This window comes from Patagioenas fasciata, chromosome 3 (genome assembly GCF_037038585.1).
Source record: "Patagioenas fasciata isolate bPatFas1 chromosome 3, bPatFas1.hap1, whole genome shotgun sequence".
Classification (NCBI taxonomy): Eukaryota; Metazoa; Chordata; class Aves; order Columbiformes; family Columbidae; genus Patagioenas; species Patagioenas fasciata.
Window position 1 is genome coordinate 68,162,533 of NC_092522.1, and position 18,525 is coordinate 68,181,057.

Genomic DNA, 18,525 nt, shown 5'->3' on the forward strand with positions numbered 1-18,525 from the left:
GTTACTTCTGTGTTTAGTTAATGAGCTTTATGTTGAGGTCGTTTGAACAGATACAATTTCTGTGTCGTTACTGGTGTTTGGTGTCTGAGCAGGAATACCTTCTGGTTCCCTTTGTTGGAAACAGGCATGCTTTTGAAAGGTAGGTATAGCAGCAGTATGTGTGAGAGATGTAGAAGCACGTTTTACACTAGTTCACTTCTGAAATATAAGGTAGAGAAATTCTTCACAAAAATGATGTGAAGCTTGACTTCTAGTGAAGTTGCATATGCCTTAATCTAAGTGAACTGTGACAATGGTATATGACTTAAGTTACAATTCAGCTTTTGACTTTACCTTTTTCTCCAAAACTTTCTTTACTTAGAAGACTTTTATATCTGAGTTGGTTTTAATGTCTGTGCTTCTACTCATTAGAAACAATTTGCTTTTCTGCACAATTCTTGGAGATAGTGTCAGGAAGCCTTTCTGAGACCCCTTGTGCATCATCTGAAGAATACAGAGGTGTATGCGTGTGTGGTCAGGGCCAAACTTTCACTTGTACAGAGCTATCACAGTCAAAATTTTGAGCATTATGAAACATTACTCTTGCTTTTCCTTTTTTTTCCCCTCTTAATCATCTTTGATTTAATCTCAAATGAAACCAGCTATTCCTGGCAGCATTTAAGGCAGCTTGCTGGTGTTGCTATCTGCAGGCTATAATAGTTTTAAACTGTGTTCATTCAAAGTCAAACTTAAATATTATTCTTTCATCAGGCAGTAATCCAGATACAGGTTCATACTGTGCGTGAACAGCTGAAATAAGAATCCTGTAAGGGGTTACTAACTCTCCTTTGTGAGCAACCAGTCCAGTGCCACTGTTTCTCTTCAATACCTAGAGCTGCATATTCATCTTTGTAGGGGTTACTCTTGCTCTGCTCCCACCTCACCCTCACTAGAGGGGCTGCAGAATGGGCTGAAAGGAACCTTATGAAATTCAACAAAAATAAATGCAAAGTCCCATATCTGAGAAGGAGCAGCATCATGCACCAGTACACACTGGGGGACCAACTGAACTGAAAGCGGCTTTGCAGAAGAGCATCTGGGGACTCCTGCTGGACAAGTCGAACATGAATCAACAGTGTGCCCTTACAGCAGAAGCAGCCAACTGTATGCTGGGCTGTATTAGCAAGAGCAGAGCCAGCACATTAGGAGAAATCATTAATCATCTCTATTCAGTACTTTGTGAAGACCATATCTGCAGTACTTGTGTGCATCTTTAGGCTTCACAGTATTAGATGGCACTGACATATTGCAATGAGTGCAGTAAGGACCACCAAGCTGGCCAGGGGACTGGGGTTCATGGTATATGAGGAGAGGCTAAGGGAACTGTGGTTCTTTAGCTTTAAGAAGAGAACACTGTAGTGAGATACTACTGTCTACAGCTACCTATGGGGAAGATATAGAAAAGATGGAGCCATGCTTTTCTCAGAGGTATCCATGGATAAGGCAATGGGGAGTGCCCACAAGTTGAGATACAGCAAATTTCAGCTAGAAATAAGAATAATTTTCTTGTTGTTTAAAAATACATTAGATATGCTCAAAATTCAACTGGACAAGTCCCTGAGCAACCTGGTCTAATTGGACTTGATCTGAGCTGGGGGTTGGACTAGCTGACCTCCAGATGTCCTTTCCAACTGAAATTATGCTGTGATTTGTCAGAAGTTGCTTGTGGAACTTGAGAGACATATACCCAAGAAATACTTCCACCCAAGAAATACGCTATTTGACACCCAAGAAGGGATCGGAAGCTTAAGTTGGAGAACATACTGTTTAGGCCCTGAAAGCCCAACATCCCAGATCTCACATTTGCCATTAGCTGGCCTTGGCTTCTCAGCAGCTTAAGGGAGTCTCTGATGTGGAGCTAAGACTGTTCTCAAAAGAGGACAGCCCTTGAAGGTACTCCAAGAAACGCCTCTTCCTCTCAACTTTCTGCACCTTGGCTTTGTAAATTCAAGGCATATGGAGGTATTACAGAAGATTGCTAAGTTTATATCAAAGTTGTGTTTATTAAAGCTGCCTAATTAAAATTCTCCTGTATTTCAGTACTATTTTGACTGAGCCAGTCATCTTGATTAAAAAAAAGAGGCATCCTATTCATTAATCCTATTATGCTGAATCAAATAAGAGAAAAAACTAATTTAAGGCCTTTCACTCTCTTGTGCTTTGACTGTATTCAATATACATATTCAGTATTTCCCCCTTCCATTTTTTGCAAGCATCTAGGGAGAAAGTCTTACTTGCACTGAGCTATTGCTTCTTCAGATTTGCTGAGGTTCCAGAATAAAAATACTGTGACAGATATGTAGCTATTTCTAGATTGCATTTAAACAGTCCTCTCAAAGTAGTGAATTTCCACAAAACACTGTTGCTTATTTCTCTTTTGCTATCATGATTTACACAGTCACAAGAACAGTACCTTCAATTTGCCTTCCAAGATGAATCAGAAAGTTGATAATTAAATAACTACCCAATACAATGGGTTTTTTCCCTTGCAAAGTAATTGCACACTACATGATAAGGGTACATTGCGGTTTCTGTCAGTGCAATGAGAACCATAGACCTTTTTGCAAAGTCAAGAAGCTTAAAAATATTTTATCACTTGATAACTAGCCTGTATTGCTCATTGATTACATCACCATAAAATCATTTTGTTAAGAAGTCTTGAAACAAAAATATTCCAACTTACCTGATTAACCAAAATTATTTTCTTCATTAATAGCTCCCATGGGTATCTCAGATCAAAGTCTGCTAAGAGACTTCCCTGCTACTGCAAGGCAGGCTGCTGGAGATAAAATACTTGACCTTGACGCTGCTGGTCAGGCCAAATTAAAAGAAGGTGGCAGAGAAGAAGATGGAAGCCCAGTCAAAACTCCACAATTAGAATTGACTCAGGATGGAAAGGTATGGCTGACTTTTACATCAAAATTACTTGTTCATGTGTTGTGTATCCATTTGTGGTTATTTAGTGCCTATCATTTCTAAGCATCATACAGAACACCATATTAAAATATTAAAGGAAATTTGTCAAGTGCTTGCTGTCGGTTTAATTTAATGTGAGCATAAGCAAAAGAAAATACGAACTTCTTAATGCTATTGACCTAAGGTTTCTTTTATTGCTATAAATTTACTTCGCTTGCAGGAGTTTTTGAAAAAAAATATTTAAAAGGGTAAATAATGTTTTATTCATTTCCTTAGTTTGTTTAGACTTAAAAAGAAATTGTTAGTATATCCACAGTTGTGTACATTCTAGAAAATTGAGTATGTTATGACTGTGTTTAATTACCATAGGTAACAGTATTGTTTTAGTAGCCATTGCAGAATTACTTAATCCTTTAAAAACTTGTATGTTGACTGAGGTGTAGATTTCTGTGAAAAGTTGAGTACTTTGGTCTGTTCCTGTTGCAAACAATCATTTACTTGTCTTGTTTGTTTGAGCTACTGGGGGAAAAGGTCAAAAAATTAAATTTATATCTTGTATGAGTTGATGTAAAAATTTCTTTCCAAAGTGTCAGCTGAAATCTGCTGCTCTTCTCTCTCGGAGCTAGTTTCTTTTTCTGGCAGTTCTCCAGAATCTTCTTTTGTATTTGAAGAGTAATTTTGTTTTCAAACATTTTTGCAAGTTAGCTACCCGTTTGATTCCTAGGAGGACTGCTGAGTTTCTCTGTGCAGTTCACAGGTTCCCAGTGCATTCAACTGTAGGAGGGGAACAAATACCAACAGTTGCTTTTTTTGTTTCATTTGCTGGCAAGTAGAAATAATTTTGAATTTGCCTAGGAAAAAGCACACATAGTGTTTATGGGAGAAAAATGGTAAAATAAATTACTATGTTTGGACTTTGGGCTTGGTAAAATGGTGATACTCCCTTGTTTTCAAAGTGGCAGTATCTGTCAATATTTTAACCAAAAGGAAAAAAAAAAAAAAGGAAGTTGTTCCAGGAAGCTGTTCAGTAAGGTTTTGTTACACATGCCAGTTCTGTGAACAGCTTGCTTTCCCCTGTAGTGCAGATATTGCTTTTTCTTTCTGGCTCTCTTTAAGTCCTAGAGGAAATGGTTATAAACCCAAGAATCAAAGTGCCAGCTTGTCTTTCGTGTACTGCACTGTCCCTTGACCTTTCTGCAAAAGCTTTGAATGTCTGTCTGCTTCCATCTGTTGTGACTATTACAGTTCAGAAGTGCACAGTTCTTTACAGCCTCAGAACAAAACATTCGTAATGGGTTCCTTTTGTAATCCACATAAGTAAACAAGTTGGCTGCTTGTAAAACACAAAGGGATTTCTATTTTTATTTGCCATTTCTATCGCATTAGTAGAGCTATCCCTGCTTCTAAGTAAAAATTTTCACTAACTAATGATTTCTTTTTTTTCCCCTCTTCTTGTGCCTTCAAACTTGTTTTGCTTTCATTTTCCACTGTGCACAGAGTTTTTTTCTTCAACTCACTCACGTACACCCATCATCACTACCCATCCATTCTGTGTCATCCCATCTCACAGACCTGTCACCTGTCCCCGAGATGGACATGCTTTCAGATATTTCAGAGGAAGATACCTTCGGGGAGCCCCTTCTTAGCATCCCAGACATCTCAGAGTGTAGTTCCATGAAAGAAACACCAAACCATAATAAAACCGAAGTAGCTTTACCAAATAATATCTTTGAATCTATGAGACCCCTAGCTAGTCGAGGCTCCCCTGCTGTGGAGGGAAATATCCATAAAAATGACTACAAAAGCACCGAGCTGTGTGTCTCATTCAGCTTTATCAGATGCTTTTCTTTTAGTTTCCGTTCGCTGCTTGATGAGGATGGTTATATTACATTTCCTAGCCTTCCTGATGTTTGTAGCTCTTTCCTCCCGCCTGGCCTTCAGCACTATATTCCCATTACCTCTCCTTCCTTCATCCCCTCTTTCCTTCTTATCTTTGTCCTGCTTCTATCTGCTTTCCAGTCTATTCCTTTTTCACTCATGTTTTCCCTTCCTCTTGCTCTGTCCCTCTGCTACTTGGAGCCTAAGGTGACTTCCTTTAGTGCCTCTAATGACAATGGCCTGAATGACAAAGCAGAGGAAGAGGAGGTCTGTAGTTTTGTTGCTTAAATGTTGACACTTGCACATAGCTTTTGTGCCTCTTCTCCCAGAGGCTTGCTCAGTTTTGCACGCTTCCTAGTATAGGAATATGTCTACATACATGCCTGTATATTTATAAATACACACACACATATAACTGAATCTTTCTAACTTTTATCGTTTATGAAAAATCGCCATTGTGGGATTTTTAGTCAGTAGATAGCTGATGGTTTTTCTGCTTGACTTCCTACAACATGCACGATTTCATTACAGAATCACAGATACAGAGCTGGAGGTAGAGTTGCTTTCTACTTCAAAATGTTTGTAAGCATAGAAATCTGAATACTGAAAGTGCTGTGTAATAACAAATATATTATTACTGTATACTATTTGCAAGTTGTGTGACTTGCAGCATGGGTTTGTGTTAAAATGCACATCTCTTGCGTGCATTGACTGGAATGCACCACTCCAAAGTTCTGTTGAGATCCGAAAAGTAAAATTCCTAAAAGCTGATTTCAGGAAACTCTGGATGCTTTAAAACCAGCAATTTTTGTTGTTCCAGATTTCAGATGTTTCTGCTCTACAAGGGTGTGTGCAAAGTTGAGTCTGTCCAAGGCACTGTGTGCTGTGTGTTTTTTGGGTTCTTTTTCAAGTGCTGTGATTAATCTCTAGCAGCAGTTAAGCTGGAGATTGATTTTGTTCATTAGCTGGAATTGCAGGTTGTATCAAACTTGCATCACTGGATTCTGAATATTCTTTGAAATATACTGTTAAAATTGCTATACAGAAGCCTCAGTCACACTAATACATGTTGCTCTGATCATCTGGAGTGGCTGGCAAAATGCTTCCTTTCCTCATGTCTACTATGCATGTTACAGCAATACATCTAGAAAAAGGTGGTTTATTTTGACGTGCAAAGGAAATATGAAACCAAATATTATAGAATCAAAAAGGGGGAGGCACTGTTCAATGTTACATTAAACAAAGTTAACCCAGGTAAATCAATAGAATGTCCATATTAAAAACATGCTAAATAAGGCACAGTGCTATTAAAACACCCATCGAAGTTTAAAATAATAAAAAAAAATGACTTTAAAGACTTTCTCAATTTTTCAGTAACCTGATTCAACTCATCATTTTTAACAAAGTTGCAGAAAATAGAACCCCAGATAAGTGAGAAATGAATAAAAATGCGATATGTACCACATTATGTGTGCATTCACATAGAATTGAAAATACAACAGTATGTGCAATAAGTAAAACCCGCTTCAAATTTATGTACTCACACAGTGTTGACTTCTATAATGCATCTTTTCCTAAGTTTAGCAGTTGGTATTTGTGGCTGTGGAAAGACTGGCAAGTGGTTTGATTGCCGTTCTTTAAGAAATTCAGAATACTAGTAGGTAAGAAATGAAGATTAGCTATCATTTCCAAGAGAGTGCATTGCAGTTAGAGGAAGACTATATTCACCTAAAAAGGGGGTGGGGTGCAAATAACTCAGCCTGGGACAGAAACATTCTTAAAATAATTAAGACAGTCTATAAATACAGTATTCAGGTGTTTGCCTTGAAACTGAGACTCTCTTCCCAAAACAACTCACACACTAGATTCCGTTTTCCCATCAACTTGTGGCAGAGTTTAAGGAGCTTAACAGAGAAATCATATGTATCATTGTTTTTTTCTTTACTCATTCTTAAATTTCCATCTGGGAAAACATTGGAAAGTCCAGCAATAAAGGGACACAGTGAAAAACTTCCATTTTTCATGCCACTTACACCAAATATTCCTTCAGCCATTCTACAACAATGTAGGTGAAGGAAGACAAAAGTCGCTTAATGATCTCAACAACATCTGGGGCCGAAACAGTAAAGGTCTGTAAATATAGTGCGCTTTGCAGCATTTACAAAGAGCTTAAGCCTCTGTGTTAGTCTGTAAGCGTATGTTAACGGTTCCTTTTCTTGATAATTTGCCACGTGCTCACATAGGTGGACTCTGAAGAGGAGGAAGCACAGCAGAAGGTGCATGGTTTTTTTTACAATTAAATCTGGCTGTAGCAGCTTGCCTTGTTAGCAACCTAAACTTTCTGTGGATTTAGTCTGAGATAGTGCCTTTTCACCTTACCATTTTATTTCCTTTATTTTACTGTCTGATTCTAAGGGTCTTTTTTTATTTAACTGGTGGTACATTTTATGTTATTTTTTTTTCCCTTCTCTCTGTGTGGCTTAATTTCACAGAGCAATTCCTTGAGAGTAGACGGGGAAAATATTTATGTCAGACATAGCAATTTAATGTTGGAGGTTTGTATATAATATAAGAAACACTTTCCCTTCTCACGGGCTGCCAGGCTGCATGGGATGGGAGGTCACTTGCAGGCTGTTATGGTCACAGTGCATGAAGTGCATGGGGGAGAAACAGCTTGGAAGTTCTGCATGTTATTGTCCTAGATTCTGAGTTTAAATTTTAAAAAATAGAAAAAAAATTCCAACCAACAACAAAAAAATCCAATAAACCAAAAAAAGCCACCCTCAGCTTGAATGTTAAATGTACATTTTGTGTATTTTTGATACATGTTTTCAAGGTGGCAACTGGGAATAATAGCCCTATTTAGATAAAGTAAATACATGAGGCCAATTCATAATCCTAAGTGGGATTTCTATATTGCACCTCAATGTGTGCATCTTCTGTTGGGCAGGGTTTCTAGTTTTCACCAGTTTGATCATCCTTTATCAAATTCATTATCTGAAATAATGTAGTTAGTAAGACACAAGCAGTGATAGAAGGATGGATAAACTAATTCTGGTTCTGACACTTACTGATTTTTAGGAGCCTTGAGAAATGTGGCAATATATTCCTAAAGGGAATGTTTAGATATGCTTCTGAAATCTTTGCCTTACTTTCTCAGTTCTTACATGGAAGTAATTCTTGCTTCCTGAGGGTTGTTTTTCATTGAAGATGAGCGTCTCTAAAGAGCTTTGAACAGTATGTTAATACCTAGTGCTTTGTCACAGAAGTAGGGATTTTTATTATAAGAATTCGTATATAGTCTGTTAATCTGGGTTATTTTTATCCAAGATTGTTTTTAGTTGCAATCAGTGTCATTTAATTGATGGTTAATAATATAAAGTAGTAACTGAAGAAATTTTAGGAAGTCCTACTGCCATTTTTTATTTTATACATCCAGATGGGGCTATAAATAATTCCCTTTGTCACAAAAACTGTTCTTTAAAAATTATTGGTCTTGTTCAGTAATAAGGAGATGTATGGATCGCAGTAACCCAACTAATACAATTTTTTTGGCTTTTAGCAGCTTTTGATCACTATTGAAACTTTGCTTGTATGTAACTTACTAAAGCATTGAAAGTGTGCATTGCGTAACTGTGCTTTGATCAAGTCCAAGAAACGTGCCTTGTGTCAAGCCAAGACAGGTTTTAAAATTACGACATGATTGTTGACAAGCTTCAGTTGGGTAATAGAAAGCCTTCGGCATAAGGTTTTACTGCACTCAGTAAATACATACCTTAGGGGGACATATTTAATGTCTCGTTAGTTAGTCCTAGATTAAAAGTGAAGCTTTGGTCCTGTGACAATATGGACCTACTGAGCTGCCAGAAGGGGAGAGGTTCTTAGTGTTCAAAGTGCATGTGTGAATATTTCCAGAATTAGGAAATAGATGTGCAGTGCCAAACTGTTACTGGTGCTGTATGTGCAAGTGAAAAGAAATGAGAAACTAGTGAGTTTGTATTGGGTTTGGTTTTTTTGTGACTAAAGATGCGATGTTTTTGCATTGTGAACACTCAAAAATTGCAAACATCTTTGTAGAAAACACAGATGCTTTACCTAAATTATTGTATTTGATTACATTATTTCTATAAAACGTCATTAATAATTATGTCTACATTGATACTATTCAATCTTCAGTCTTTTAATTCTTTACTAAAAATGGATCTGAGGCTTAAACTTGAATTTCACCACAGAATACTGAAAAATATTCTTGTATTAGAGTTTGCGTAACCAACATAGTTTTTCTCAAGAGCAGGCATGCTGGGAGGAGGACAGATTATGAAAGCAGAGTGAAATCTGTTCTTCCCATCAAAGCCCAGCATTGTATTTAAAGGATAATGAATTTCCAAGAGAGCTAAGCAGATAGATTTTAGCCTACTGACCAGAACAGTTATGTTTCTGCATAGCTCCTGATAGTTACATCTGCTCCTGCACCTGGTATAAAGTGAAAGACCAACTTGTAGTTATTTGATCTGAGGTGCTGCATCTTTGCTTCCATGGGTCATCACAAAATCTAATTCCATATTCACACTGTGGTGTCCCCTTTGGCACTTGCCTATGTAGGTGCAATTTAGGGAGAACTTTGGTATTGGTGTGCACAAGAACTATCCCTACTTGGCTGCTGTGTCAGCTGTCAGGTTCTTAAACATGGAATTGGCAGATACCAGGTTTTAAGTCTTAAACTCACTGGAAGAATCATATTTAAAGCCTACATGACAGGCACAATGAGTAGTTTTTCTGAAGTTAAGCAAGTGTTAGTTGTTTGCGCATTTGGCCCTGTAGTATTGTTTTCACAAAAGCAGTATTTTTCATGGAGCTTGTAGTATCGAGAAAGTTGCCTTTTTATAATGCTTCTTGGGTTAGACTATTGTTTCTTGCACAACTAACCACTTAAGGCACCTATAATATCCCAAAACGCTTGATCCTGTGCTTACAAATTTTAGATGAAAGCAAACAGCTACTGGAAATTATTATTGTTTCATAGGGCTAGTAGGTTTATGGATGAAAATAACCTTCTGTTAAATAATAATGCACAGCATTATTTTACCTTTGCCTTAAAATATGGAAAGAACAGTCTATGAGGGGCCTTTCATTACAAAAACAAAAGCAAAAAAATCTTAGTTCCCTTATAGCCTTAAACTTTATTTGAAGGCACTCCAAAGAAGAATAGTTCTTCAGACATAAGGCACTTTCCTTGGTTTGGTTTCTTTTTTTTTTTTTTTTATAGTTAAGTTTGCTTTTGTTGTCGTGTTTTGTCCTACTTTGTTTTACGTTGCGGGTTGCTAGGACCTGGATAAGACCCAGGACGACTTACTGAAACACCAGGCTAGCATTAGTGAGCTCAAGCGCAATTTCATGGAATCCACACCTGAACCACGCCCAAATGAGTGGGAAAAGCGGCGTATCACACCTCTGTCCCTACAGACACAAGGGGTATGTCACTGCAGATGCTTCTCTGCATGCATTTCCATACAGCCCTGTATGTGATATAGTAAATGCAGTTTGTCCTTTAAATTAACACTATATTTGGCTCTTTGTTTATACTAAATATACATTAACTTTTTACAGCTTACCATTGGATCTGACTTTAATGTTTGGAATTTTATTCTACAAGAGCAACTGAATTAGAAATCAGTAAAAAAAACAACCAAACAAAAAGGAGGTGATGGCAGTATTTTCCTGTGTGTTGGCAGCTTAAACTTCACTCTGACTTACGCAGATTGGAGTTAACTTTAATGACAGTAGAACTTTTCCCTCAGTTTCCATCTCTATAACTCTTCATAGACAGCTGATACATAAACACACAGCCTGTGTGTTGTTTAGAAGGACCTTACATGATCAGTTAATTTACAGTGGTGACTTCTTCAGGACATATCTAACATGGTTGTTAAAATTTACTCAGATTAATCTCTAAAAGTCTGCAAAATGAATTGACCTACTGTTTCTCGATACCTCCTTCCTGAATTGAACTTTAAAAAAGCAGTTTGTAAAACAGTTTTCTATAAATATTCTGGATGTCTGTGGCAAGTAAACTACACAATTAATCTTCTCTTGTGAAACTTTTAGTTTTATGAAGTTATTTGCTACATCTTTCTTAGAGTAGAAGAGGAAGTCAGTCTTTGAAAGCAATCAGTTTATCTTCTGTTATTATCCTTTTCTTCCACCAGTGTTCCTACCCTTCCCTCCTGAATGTATTGTCCTATCCCATTAAACTCTTCAGTATTCTCTTCAGTCCCCAGAGAGGTGAACTTTCAATTAAGTTTGCTTGATGCTGCCTAATGGTTTTTGATAATAAGACTTTATTTCAATAACATACTTAAGCAATCTGAACTATATGTGCATACAGAGTATACAGTCACTGACTGTATGGATCACTTCTTCACTATTTTGTTAATTTACGGTTACTGACAGGATATTATTCCTAAAATTTCTGAGTAGTACCTGAATATTTCTATGCATAGTGGTATATGCATGCGTACAAATGCTGATCAAATTTTCAAATGTCCATGACACATTGGTTCATTTAATAGCTATAAAGGTATTTTTGGTTAAAATAAGACATTTATGTAAAAGTGTAATTTAATTTTTGTTGTGGTTGTGAGTGTTTTCTGTGTTGATTTATTTGTATTGAATTTGAGGACACTCCAAGTTCTTTTATCTGTGTGTTTTTTTTTTTTCCCCTCATCTAGTATGTTGTGTCACTTTCAGATGGTTTGGGTTTATGTTAATGTGTAGTGTGTGTCTGTCTCATTGCTTGTTGATTTATATGGTTTTATAAAATGAAAACCAAATAGAAAAAAGGAGACCACATTTTCCAAGTGAAACCTCTGCCTGGGAAGGAGAAGCAATGGACTGCAATACCATGGATTGCTGGAGCAAAACCAGAGGAAACTGATCAGGTGGCTGCCCTGAAACCTACTGCCTTTTTGCTGTATCTGCTGTGGGCTAGCTTGGGCGCTTCTTTCTTGTTCTTTTTTTTCTTGTCCTGATGGAGAAGCCAGTACTGAGGGGAGAAGTTTGAGTTGTAAGCCCAGGATCTCTGTGTGTGTATATGTATGTATCTACACATACATGAATGCCAACAACATTCTGCTTAAACACCAAACTACCTGTGAAGATCTGAATGGCTACTGTTTGAAAAGAAAACCAGATTTTCGGGGGAAAATTACTATGTTTTATGGGATTAGGATGACAGCAAAACATGCATTTCCATTCTATATGGAAATAATTGTCTGCAGTTATTTGACACTTCACACAAAACTTTTGCTTTACTTTTTCACCATGTAATCATTATTGAAGTCTATAACGCTGTAGAAGCAGCTTCATTTCAATGACAGCCTGGTTCTGAGTAACCTCCATGCTTCTGTACCTCTCTTTTCATCCAGGAAAAGAGGGAAGTTTTCTCCCCCATAAGCTGGTTTAACACCTGTGCAGTGAAAAACACTATATAACCTGTGGGACTACTGGCAGTGTAATTGTGATCATGGGTAGCAATCATGATGTTGCTTTTTTACATCACTTTTGGACTATTTCCTACCACCTAGTAACTGGGACAAAAGTAGGTTAATGTAAAACTGTCAGTCTTATTTCATTAACATATATTAATATGAGGTTTATGAAACAGTATATTTCCATCCCAATTTGTTTGTTGAGGGATGTAGAGAAGTTCAAGTGTTCCATTAACCACAATTTATAAACTTGCTGGTATTAGTAGATTAATACATTGCTCAGTCCTATTTCTGGACTGTATGTGCTTGCCTATCTTCCAGGTTAGTTGGGCAATAGACAAAAATAAAGCAGGGATACCACTCCTAATACTCTTTCTTTTCTTCCTTTTTTGCTCCAGTTAAAATATTTTCGATAAGTAATTTTCTGTGTATGAGAAATGTTATTTTGGGTACATCTCATTTGTGCCTCTATACTTCTGTATGACTGTACTCCCACAAACACACAGCATCTGTGACTTAATACTAACAGAAATTGTGACACGTTGATATGTATGTCACAAGTAAACATGTGAAATGTTGTTATGCTATCAATACCTGCAGTATTATTTCTCTAATCCATCCCCCTGCCCCCGGCTTGCAAACAGTATTTCATATTACTCTACATGACTATGTACCAGAAGGGATTTGCCAGGAATTTAAACATCTTCCCAGGCTGATACATTATGGTAACTACAGTGATTTGATGAAAAGTGCCAATTCTGTCTATATATTTAATCATTTTCACTAAATGCCACCTCAGTGAACAGGAGTTACCTTATCAAACAAATCATATGATTGGGGTTTTCATTTTAAAAGATTGCAAGACCTAAATATTTGAAGGTGCTAAAATGCAAAAAGATGGGTTGTACATGCCTGTCTTTAATTATATACAACATGTGTGGGGAGAGAGAGATGCACACAGTCTGACCACGGAGATTTTTTTTACCTTTTTTTTCTTTTTACTGCTTTGACTGGTTAGAAAACATGTGGTACCAGAGTATGGTAGAAGGAGGATCGTGAACATTTTTGTCTTTTGATGTAACCTATTAATAGATGAACATTTATTTGGCACGGTGAACTAGGGAAAGAAGTGGGAGTGAGGAACACATGGCTGTGATGGATACTGAATGTTGCATGAGGCACACTTAATAACTTGCATTCACATTAGCTTTTCTTAGCCACCTTTGAAATGTACTTTAAATTTTATTGTAGGGAAAAAAATATAAGGATTCTTTATCTTTTCTTTCTCTGTTCCTCTGCATGGCATGTGTGTTGTAGTATATGCTCAGTAGCATGGTGTAACTTATGTCAGTTCAGATTCTACATCATTGCTCACACGGTGAGTTCACAGGGACTGCAGTTGTCTGCATGGACCTTGGCTTTCCTCTGGCGTGTGCTTCTGCTGCGATCCTCTGTAGTGCCCTCCTAAGGCAGAAATGCATCTTATTGAATGTTGTCAAAATGTGTGTTATGTCCATGTTAGGTACATGTTACATTATTGGCTGCTTAACTGTTTTTATTTCTTACTTAATACTGGAAGGAAAACTGAAACAAAGAATTATAGCATTTTCAGAGGCCTCTACCCATGTGAATTTTAAATGTTTGCTTTACCATACAGATTTATAGAACTACAGAAAATAGACCAGACTATGAATGTAATTTATGCTTTAAAGCAGCACATGCTTTTATGTATGTTTGAATAAAACAAGTTTTTTCCTATAGAATGGGAAAGGCTTTTTGAAAAAAAGGCTCTTTAATAAATATGAATTTACTAGAGTCTTAAGCATTTGAAAAACATATGTATAATAAATAATATAAAATACATATATAAAGAATAACATAAATTATTTTTAGCATTGTTGGTATATATAGTTGAAAGCAAATGCATCTGGCTGTCCTGAAGCTCTGAGCGAATTAGGAATTAGAGTGTGTTAAAAATCAATTTTTCAAAAGGGAAAACTCCCAATAGTAATTAAGGAATTACTGTCTAAGCAAGTGTTATGTTTGTAAAAATCCGTGGAACTGTTAAAGTCTTTAATTTTTCTTGTGTGAAATAAGGAGCGAAGGTGTGCATAGTGAAGAGCTGAGTACGACTGTGTGTTGTCACAGCAGGTTTGTGTCCCCTCTGTCCTCATTTCACCCTGCGGGGGGAGCCTGTGTCCCCCCCACCCCGTGCGCCCGCAGCCTCCTCCCAGCCGAACCCCTTTCTGCGTCACCTGTCTCTCTTGTCAAACCTTTCCTTTGTAGGTCTCTGCCGCTTCGTCCGCCGCTGTTTAATTCTTTCCTCTCCCTTTTCTAACTCGTCTAGAGCCTAGAAGAGGAGATAACGTCCATTTTGTTTAGTAAGGAGGGCTTTGGCGCTGGCACCAGAGGGCCTTTCGCCGCCGCCGCCAGCTCGCGGCCAGCAGAGGGCGCTGCGGGGGAACAGAGCGCGGCCGCGCCGCCGCCCCAGGTGCTGCCCCATCCCCCACCCGCCCGCCGCGCGGCACCGCGCCGGGGTCCGGCACACCCCCCGCAGCCTTAAGTAGGCCGCTGCCCGCGTGCCAGAGCCGGGGACATCCAGCCACACAGCTTAGTTCTCTATTGGCAACACCCAGGAAATGTTAATTAGTGCTTGTTTAAGCTTCACTGGGACTGCCGGCTTATGCTGCGTAGGTGCTTTGCTTGGTAAACAGCAGTAATAGCTAGGATTAAGTCACAGATGATGTGTTTTGGTTGTTTCGTTTTGATTTTTTTTTTTGTGTAGTCTTTTAGCTTGAACTCAAATTTCACTGCAAACCATTCACTAAAAACACATTAGAACAAAAAAACTACCTAGTACATAATTCGCAATGGGCTGTCATATCCATCCCAGGTCATTTTGTTATGGAACAAATACTAATATAACTGCTTTAATCTCATCATTTTGGCTCCAAACAGAATCCTTATGGGATCATCTTGGTAACCATGTATTGCTGTTCTGACAACATACCACCCTAAACTGTCCCCCATCTTGTTACCTATTAAGTTTCATAAAGTGACAGACCAAAGATGAACAGCCAAGAAAATCTTACAATAAAGTTTTTTTTAAATTATTTTTTATGCTAGTAATTTCATAGTAGAATGCTAGATAGGTTTTGGGTTGGTTTTTTTGTGTGTGTGTTTTTGTTTTTAACTTTCCCTTAACATTATTCTAATTTCTGATTTAACTGAGAGAAGTAACTGCCTCAGTAACATCACCGGTCAGTGCATTCATGCTTTTATTTTCAGCCTTTCATAATTAAAATCTTATTCCAATTAATAATGTCCGTATTTTTAACCTAGTTTTGAGTGATTTCAATGAAGTGGAAGGAAGGGAGCATAGTTCTTTGTGAGTCTTGCAGTGAATACACAGTGTCTGTCTAGTGTCATGTATATTCTTAAAGCTTGCTTGGAAGGTGTTACACTGTTGAAAAGGGTTGTGCATTGATTTTTGTCCTCTGATTGCTTTTTGTTTCACAGAGACATGCTTCCAGAGCAGAAGTGCCTTGTACTGGAGTCAGCGATGCTGATAAGGTTCTACTGATTTTTTCCATAGTTAAATTTAGCTGTAACTCTTCCAATCCATCTTCATTCTTTCTTTCCTTCCTTTTTCAGTTAACCATCACAACCATCTTTTGTCTTCTACATGACATGAACCAGCCATCAGCTAATTTTGCTTCCATTATTTTAATTTATTCATATACTCTACTTTTATTTTTCCTCATCCGTGTTTTTTGTGCAGAGTTCACATGAGACTCTGGACATAGTGGAGGAGAAGAAGCAGGCAGAGGTTGGGATAGAAGAAACACTAGTCGTAGACGAAACCAACAAAGGGAAAATGCAAGTTGCCACTGGTGCTGGGGAAACATGTAAGGTGGAGGAGCATCTGTCAAAAAAAGACTCTTCATCATTGCCTTCAGATAGTAGCAGCAGCAGCAGTAGTAGTGAGAGTGAGGATGAAGAGGTGGGAGAATACCAGCCACATCATAGGGCAACTGAGGAAGTCATCAGGGAAGAACAGGAAGAAGAGGAAGACATGAAAAGGAAAGAACATGAAGAAAAAATACAGCATGTGGAAGCCACACCAGAAGGCAGTAAACTAAATGTACCAGTTGAGCACACACAAGTTAAAGCTGAAGATTTGGTCCAGGAAAATGCAGTTACCATAGCTACAGAAGAGAAGAATTTGTCAGAGGAGATTAAGCAAGATTTAGGTGAAGAAAAAGAGGAAGAACAGCTCAGACTCAATGGAGATGTGTCTCATGTTGACATTGATGTTGCACCACAAATAATTTGTTGTTCTGAGGTAAATGGTAGAACAGTTTGACAACTAGATTAAGCAGAGATATTTCTTGGGGTGAAAATATACCTGCCTTTCTTCTTCTCCTATTTCTCCAGCTCTTCAGGCATCCAACAGGATTCAGATCATTTGGAAGGTGAAACCATTGATGAGCAGTGAAATTCTGTCTCCTTCAGTTATGGTTTCTGACTTTTTGCTAGAACTGAGTGAGAATCACCAGTAAGGCAAACCTTCCGAAGACTGCCGTCTCCCTTTTATCTCCCCCTTATTTTATATGCACATACATAACCTATATTTATTATTTACGTTTCCAGTGTTTTAAGTCTTGTCTTGTCTATTAGTCAATTGTTTTTGACACGTCCATGATGTGTAATTGTGATTGGAAAATTATTAGCAATTGAAATCAGAAAACACCCATCACAAATTTTTGTTCCTTTTTTCCCCCTCATTACTCACTGCTTTTCTTGCCTTTTTTTTCCCCTTTTAAAAAAGTTATGAATTTATAGACTAGAATAAGTATGGCTAGAAATTGTGTAGGTGAGAGCACTGCATTGTAAAGGGATGAGACAGATACCATCATCTTATTAGGAAGTCTTCTCGTGCAGTAGATATTCAGGGAAGCACACATGGGTTCCAGTCACAATCAGTTATTTTAAGTTAAAGAAGGTTGAAGGGTTCATTGCTGGGCAAACTTTATAAAGAAGCAGAAAGGGGAAGAGTGAAGCACAGGGCCACATCTCTTTGTAAAGCTGGCATGATCTCCCGCTGAGTTTTTAAACTATTAGGTGGGTTTTTTTCTAGTTGTCTACCTGCTTGTTCTTTTAATGGTGACAATTTATTTTCTTTGCACTTAAATTCAAACAGCTTACCTTGGGTTTTTTTTGTTCTTTTGCATTCACATCTATTCTGATTCATGATGTGAAAGAATTCGTTTATAAGACCTTTACAAGTTGCAGGCACCCACGCTTCTTCAAAACGTACCTGGTTTGGAGGAAGAGTAGAAGGGCTGCTGTTTGTGCAAGTGTGTGTGACGAAAATAAAGGATTTTTTTTTTTTCCCTGGGTTTTCCCCCCATGTGCATCCAAAATCAATGGGAGATAGCAACTGATGCAGCTGAAGGCTTTACTATACTTTTTTTTAAAGTTCTTAAATATACTGAAAATCTGCTCAAATAAGGGAAGTCATAAGTTCACTGGCTTACAGACCCCTGCTTAATTGCTTTCTTTGTGATATTGCAGAGAATACCACTAGTGAACTCAAAATGGTTGAAATGTCTTTTTAGCTTCCTGTGAAAAGAAGCTGTTGATTACCAGAATCATTACCTTAAATGCAGATTGCTTAAAATCCAGTTATCAAAGTTGTTTTTCTATTCCAAATTAGTACAAACTAAAAAGCTAAACTTTTACATAATTTCCTTGGAATTTCTAGTCCTCATGTGTAGTTTGACTGAGCAATGATAGGTATTTTCCCAGATTATTTCTAATATGAAGTTCCTCCATCTCAGTTAGCCATCATCTTCCTTATGCAAGTTAAGATTTTTTTTTTTCCTAGATACTCTTACATATTTTCAGTACGAGTCTTGCAGCTTTGTTTTAGCAGTTGCCTTCTCCTATACGTGGTGTTGGCGGAAACACAGAACTTTGGCAATGTTATTAATAGTGGAGAGTAAATTTTCCTACCAGTTTATGCAGATACTAGAGGGCTAGTGTGTTAGACTTCATTTCGCTTTGCTTATTTATTGCATCCTTTCTGAATGGGAAGACAGTCAAATACTTATCTTACTGTTAAGATTTTCTTGAGTTTATGGGTGTGTTTTCTTGGTCTACTTTACAAACCAACTTCTGTCTTCTGAATTGATTGGTTATT

The 18,525-nt window shown here is 37.6% G+C and overlaps 1 protein-coding gene across 21 annotated transcripts in view; it reads left to right on the plus strand.

Annotated features, from left to right (window-relative positions):
• The window catches only part of EPB41L2 (erythrocyte membrane protein band 4.1 like 2), a 103,506-nt gene that overhangs the window by 74,002 nt on the left and 10,979 nt on the right, over positions 1-18,525 (plus strand). For 5 of the 21 annotated variants that reach the window (XM_071806545.1, XM_071806546.1, XM_071806548.1 and 2 more), the window contains 7 exons: positions 2,756-2,937; positions 7,326-7,388; positions 10,159-10,305; positions 11,667-11,771; positions 14,668-14,811; positions 15,840-15,893; positions 16,102-16,665. In XM_071806545.1, the coding sequence (XP_071662646.1) occupies positions 2,756-2,937; positions 7,326-7,388; positions 10,159-10,305; positions 11,667-11,771; positions 14,668-14,811; positions 15,840-15,893; positions 16,102-16,665 (1,259 nt within the window). The other 16 variants (XM_065835168.2, XM_071806550.1, XM_071806554.1 and 13 more) reach the window with 16 other exon arrangements.